The following is a 6,849-nucleotide window of genomic DNA, read 5'->3' as shown; positions in this document are numbered from 1 at the left end:
AATGTTGAGCAATATATATTCGGTATTCTAATTACAAAATATACATATGTAGTTGATTATAAATGATGACATGATGGATAGGACATGGTGATAATAAAAAAAAGGGGGCAGGGGTCACTGTATTTTCGGACACACCTCCTGGTAAGACGTCACCAAACATGGCCGCTTACTTGAGCCGGTTACACCACATTTCACTCCACGTTTCTAACGCGGAGAAAATAGCGAACGACCTCGTGTCTAAATTCAAGTTTAATTTATTTGCAACCAGACTAACCGACCGGTCCAGGCAGCTGGCTCTCAGGAAAGGAGCGGCGGTCTTCGTCGTGAATGAGAGACCGAACCTCAGCAGACTGAATGAAGACGGATATTCACCTGATCCACAGCGGATCAACGTGGGGAAACACAACCAAGATATTTTTACGAGATGCCTGTACGATGTCAGCCCGCAGCACTCGGTGGATACTGTAAGCAACGTGTGCTTCGAGGTGGAGGATGTTGAAAGGTCATTCAGGGCTCTTCGCCATCTGGGCTGCAGCTTCCTGGTGCCTCCCACCACCGTTCAGGACGACAGTGGTCATGTCACCTACTCTGTAGTCAGATCTGTGGTGGGAAATGTGTGCCACACGCTCATTGACAGGACAAAATATGAGGGAAGCTTCTTGCCCGGGTTTGACGTGATTGAAAAGGACTGCAGCTTGGAAGAAGAGGACACGTCTTGTCCAATCACACACTTTGATCACATAACTTATGCCTGCCCGAGAAGAACAACCCATCAGGTCATGCGGTGGTATGAGAAGCTCTTTGGTTTTCAGAGGTTTTTCATTGATAGGTGAGAAACTATTAATATTTACCGTTGAAGGGGAGACCTGGGGCAATTGTAACATTTTTTTTTACCTTCATAATTCACAAACTACTAGAAATACATTAGTTATCTTTTGATAAAGAAACATATATGTGCACCAATTAATAAAACATCCAATATATTTTACATAAATATTTACAAGACTTAAATATCATATTTAATGCAAGAAGGGTACTTTGCTCCTGCAGCATCTTGCTTCTTCTCCTTTTTTGAGTGAAAACAATCGCTGTAACTTGACTGGCAGTCAACACAAATTCAGAGCTGCACACTGCAGGGGTAAGTCCTGCCATTGGCCACGATATCGCAGCGTCCGCTATTCTGCACTTTCAAGAAATCTAAACAAGGCAGGGCGTTTTTTTTTTTGTAGTAGTAGTGCGGAGAGAGGTCTGGCTGTGCGAGACTATTGCCAGTTTAAATGCATATAATAAGAAAGCTGTGTCACTTTTGAATTATCGGGATCCCAAATCCCATGGCCTGTCAGGTGAGCAATTATGCTGTGTCTTTGCTGATCAACCACCCGCATCACTGCATAAAAAATGAAAGAAATATGGGTTGATGAGCATCCTTTCAGTCTCCATCAAAGTGAAAGAACATCCCCACCAAGTGGCTGAAGGTGGCATATCCTGAAATATATAAGCACCCTATTAAATCTCCTGGTAATGCATTTGTGCCTGTCACTTTTTAAAAAGCTGTTTTGCCGTTTTAGCAGTCTGTCCACTGTGGCATTATGGGAAACTAATTACATCACAAGCATTAACATGCATGCGAATGATACTAGTTTTTACACTTTACTCCCAGCATTTTAACAGTGCTTGTTTTCACCCAAAAGGGGGTGTGGTTGAGGGAAGTGAGGGAGGGAACCTATATTGACATACTTTATTCATGTTCATTTTTAACTAATAACCTAAACATAAAAGTCATGTGGGTTTAAGATAATCTAAACTTTAGACAGCAAAAGACGTATTATCACTCTATCTTGTCTCTGAAAGGAGGAGTTGCCCCCTGGTACAATTGCCCCCAGTCTCTCCTATTCTCTATTCAGTTGAGCTTGACCTCAGTGTTTAAAGATGACTGTTTGTTCTTCTGAGCAGTAATGAAGACGTGGACGAAGGTTTCGTCATAAACCAGGAGGGGATTGGACTGCGTCTTACCGCCATGGAGTACTGGAAATGCAGCAAAGCGGGCATCATTCTCCCCTCCGTAGACAAAAAAGAACCTGACTGCAAGTTTGTCATTGCAGAATCCCTGCCTGAACAAGGTTACACCAGCCACACCCATTGCGGAAAGTATTTCATTTTCTTCCATATTTGATGATGTAACAACTCCTGCATCACTTATTTCAGGCAGGAATCAGGTTGACACCTTCTTGGAGAAGCACAGGACACCAGGGATCCAGCACATCGGCCTCTACACGAAAGATATTCTTTCTACTGCACATACGATGGCTGAGGCTGGAGTCCAGTTTTTCTCCCCTCCTTTCGCCTACTACACTGAGGTTTGACTGAGTCTTAGGCTGGCTTTACACAAGTTTAGTTGGTTAAAAGTTAAGCAAAAGTACAGTAAGTACTAATTAGGTTGCATGGTGTAAAGCCTTCTGCACTGCACTTGAAACTTGTCTGAAACCGCAACAGTTGCAACACCCTCATCTTTGTGAAACTAGTTTCATACAATCTGCACTCAAAATGCTGATAACAAGTGAAGATGGCAGCAAAGAGCTACTTATTTTCCTCGACTCACTCACTGGAGGCTTAATGGACCGACCTCCATGAATAGAGTGTGAAATGATCCACTGGTCTCTCTTTTGAGTAGGAGGTTGTGGTTTTTCCTCCAGTATATCAATATGAATTAATGCACTGATAGCTCTCTTCCTATTCTCCGGGACAGCCATTATGAAACAAAGTGGGCATCCAGTGCCAGAAGAAAGAGTGCACAACACGTCCAAATTGATATTATCCAGCGACAAAACAATATGAAATTAATATGGAGATGCAAATGTAGCTACAATGGCACGTCCCACTTGATATAATCTAGCAAGCGATAAGACAGATGAAACATTACCAATCTTCCCGGCTAATTTAAGTGAAATAAGCATGCAACTAGTTGTGTGAAAGTTTCACTGTGTAAAGTCAGCATTACAGAACCTGCACAACGACTTGTTCACCATATCAAATTAACTAATACCAATTTGATAAATGCATGAAATTTTGTTGAGCACCTTGGAAAAAATATTGCAGTATGTGTGATAAAATGCTAATTACAGATAAACAAAACAGATCAGAGTTGTCTTTAAAGCTGCTTTGGCTTGTGAATTTGCATTTCCATCATGTACAATTTACACACAGTCCCAAATTTATAATGATAATAACTTAATTTGTATATCACTTTCAAATCCTCCCTAAAATCCTAATGATAAAAGTTAATAGATACTAAAAACTAGATACTAGATACTAAAAACACACCCACAAACAGATACTAGTAAGTAAAGGTAAAGGTGAGTCACATGAAAGCATGAATTTTGTCAGCTTGTTTTTCTGGCTGTTCCAAAGTACAGGCCCTTCTATCTTCCCTCAAGAAAGCACAGTCATATAGTGAATAGTGAAAAGATCTTTCTTTGTGATTTCTGTATGATTTTGGGAAAATTTAAGGTTAACAGAGCAGTTTCTGTGGCTAATTAATTATTACATTAAACTATGGTATGTAACATATTACAAATGTGTCATCTTCTACTGATATTATCAACTTTTTCACCTGTCCTGTGTGATGTGACAGGTGGGTAAACAGCAGGAGATAGAGGAGGCAGGACACAACCCCCAGATGCTGGCGCAGCATGGCATTCTCCTGGACACGGACCTGCACCAGGCTCCCTCATCACGGACTGCGTCCAGAGAAGACAGAAGGTGAGAGGCGATTGGGAGCTTTAACCTCATACACCCTTTTAGATAGCCTCTGTCCTAGACGGTGTGTTTTTTCACAGTGGGTTTCTTTTGTCTACATTTCTAAAAAGATTCAACTCTCTCCTGTGGTTTTATGTCCACCTACTACTGTTCTGGGTGGTAATTCTTTAGCACTTTAAAGGGAAAACTCAGCACTTTTCATGTTGATGTCCAGTCAGTGTTGTCCATTGAAGCCATCTATTCCTCAGTGTGTGCTCAATTGACCGAGTTCTGCAAAATCTGTTGGTTCTTCCTGCACTATTGATGTCACAGTGATGTTGGTATTAAGAAGAACTATAAGCTGTTTCAGCTTAAATTTGCAGTCTCTGTTTCTGAGTAGCCCAGTGGCATGCTAGATGAGTATTTTTGTCACCTCATGCCATGTGTTGGCCAGCAAAGTAAGAGCTAGGGTGGCGATTTTAGCCCCGATCTCCTACTCGCCAATAAATTCTGGATATTGGCGACAAATCTCCCAAATCTAAGGCAAATCGCTGCACCCCCCGAGAGCGAGGATTGGGAGGTGTGAACTGCTCAGAGATGTGATTCAGAGCTCAGCAAGAGATCACTGCTGAGTCGGCAACCCTGGGACGGATATCAAGCAGGTTTGATGTCTGGTAGTTTCAGGGATGACTTGAGCAGCCAGCCAGCAGCTCCGCCAACACACAGACACAGAACACCAGGCTGAGAGCTGCAGACACGAGGAGTGGATAGGGAGACAGAGGAGGGACTTCACTGTCTTCGCCATGGACGCTTCATATCTAGGTCATAAAGATCTGGCAATGCGAGCACATAGTAACATAATGAATACTGATGTGTCAGTATTAATAATCTAATGTCACCTCAAGCGTCTTTTTGTGATAAAATTTAGTTTCGAGAGCAGACATGGGAACGATCTTATCATTCGTGATCCCATCTTTGATCATGTAACTTCAACTGCTGCACAGCTCTGTGAGCAGGAAAACTCAGTTTTCTTTGTCAGTATGGCACGCACTTATGAATTTCTTGCTTCACTCGACTACATTTAACATCAACACTGACTGGACAGCCACGTGAAGAGTGCCAAATTTTCCTTTTATGACTTGAACAAAGTAAAATTTTTCTATATTCGCTTTAACAAAAACGTACTGATCAGACAGCTGGTCTTTTATCTTTGTGACAATTGCAGTCCAGTACAGTAGCAGATACACATTTAACATGGAATATGTGCAGAAAAACACTGGGTATGTTTTAGCTTTTCAAAAGGGATGAAAGCCTGTGTCCTTACCTTTTCATCGTCTGCTTCCAGATACCTTCTCCAGGTGTTCACCAAGCCCATCTTCGAAGAGGACACCTTCTTTCTCGAGTTGATAGAGCGAAGGGGGGCGACGGGTTTTGGCGAGGGGAACATCAGGGCGCTGTGGAGGTCGGTGCAGGCGCACATGGAGAATGAGAGCGTGGATTCTCAAAGAGAGGGATCCCCGAAAGCTGTGCAGACTGCTCAGTATTAGTCACTCCAAACATTTTTAACTGAGGTCATTTTATTTCATGTGTTTTTTGTATAAATGAATGTGAATGCACTTATTAGGCAAAAATATGTAAAATGTAAAAAGATATGTAATATATTTATGGGAGAGTATTTCAGATGAGGGTCTATTTCAGTGGAGTTACATGTTACACTGCTAACAAATGATATATTGTATTATTATGTAACTGTCAACATGACTGAACAGATGAAATACTGCACTGAACAAAGTGGTACAAGAACAGATATTACACACTACACTTGAAATGTTTCTACAACAGCACTTGCTGTTGCAGTAAAAGAATGTCTTTGTTTGCACTGTATCAAAGCAACGCAACCGTCTGACTCCAGAGCAACTGTTCCTTAATAAATCTATTACTCACAGCAGACCGAGAAGACCAATTACTGTCCCCCAAAATAATGTGCTCAGTGTTTCTAAGAATGTGGGTGGGACAAATTTTAGAATAAGAGCGTATGAAATCGCTTAGGTCATATTGGGAAAACATCACCCAGGACCAGAGATGGAAAGTAAGAACATTTACAAATATAAAGTACTGGTACTTTACTCGATTATGTCCATTTTATGCTGCACTTATACTCTGATATATTTAAGATTTCCATCATATTGTACTTTTTACTTCTCTAATTTTATATCACAGCTTTAGTTGTCTCTTACTTAGCTGATAAAAATTACAAAACATAAAAAGATTTCTGAACTCTCTTCTTCACATGAATTCAGAGATATTTAAATAATAATATCAGCAGTTCATCACCTGATGAATGTCTTGGTACCAAAATATTGTTATTAATTAAATATCTCTCATTGCAAATGAAGAAGATGGTGTGCAGGAGTCTTTTGGTTCTGTAATGTCAACCTCTGATCTTTTCATATAAAACATGTAATAAGCTTAAAAATATTATGTGTTGTCATAGATTTACATACTTAACAGTGAATAAAGGAGGGAGGCTTTGACTAACAATAAAACAATACTCTCAGTAATGGATCATAAAAAATAATGCATAAATAAAACGTGTACAGGGGCCATTTTTCAGCATAAGTAAGATTTCAAAGCGTTTTACTTGTTCTCGAGTTGTTTTACTTCATTGTATTTCTACTTTTGTTAAAGTTTAAAGGGACAGTTCATCCCAAAATCAAAAATACATATTTTTCCTCTAACCTGTCGTGCTATTTATCCATCTAGACTGTTTTGATGTGAGTTGCTGAGTCTTAGAGATACTAGCCTTCTCTCAGCAATAATAACCAAGGCTGCATGATATGGTAAAAAACAAACACAAACATGTTTTCTCACATCTGGTCAGGGCATCTCTGTAGCACTACAATACTTCATCATAATGCTGTTGTGTCCTTTACAAAAACACGCAGCTTCTGCAGATACACTGATTTTGGATTGTAAGTTAACATACTTTCATATAAACATAATGGCTGAAAATAAAACAGCTTGTATCCCAAATACTTCCCTCACACAGTCACTCGTGAACCGTTACTGGAAGAACAGCTGCACCTCTCTCAGATGCTGTGGAGGTTTTAGCAA

General features: G+C 40.4%; 1 protein-coding gene across 1 annotated transcript; it reads left to right on the top strand.

The window, feature by feature from the left end:
- The first annotated feature begins 95 nt into the window (after positions 1-95).
- On the top strand, positions 96-5,683 carry hpdl (4-hydroxyphenylpyruvate dioxygenase-like). The gene is made up of 5 exons (XM_084741426.1): positions 96-829; positions 1,954-2,120; positions 2,206-2,357; positions 3,632-3,759; positions 5,081-5,683. Exons 1-5 carry the CDS (start codon positions 159-161, stop codon positions 5,280-5,282), a joined length of 1,320 nt encoding a protein of 439 aa, XP_084597552.1. The 5' UTR covers positions 96-158; the 3' UTR covers positions 5,283-5,683.
- Positions 5,684-6,849: the final 1,166 nt, after the last annotated feature.

Source organism: Lutjanus erythropterus, chromosome 17 (assembly GCF_056507025.1).
Source record: "Lutjanus erythropterus isolate fLutEry1 chromosome 17, fLutEry1.hap2, whole genome shotgun sequence".
Lineage (NCBI taxonomy): Eukaryota > Metazoa > Chordata > Actinopteri > Lutjaniformes > Lutjanidae > Lutjanus > Lutjanus erythropterus.
This window is presented reverse-complemented; position numbering and strand designations above follow the sequence as displayed.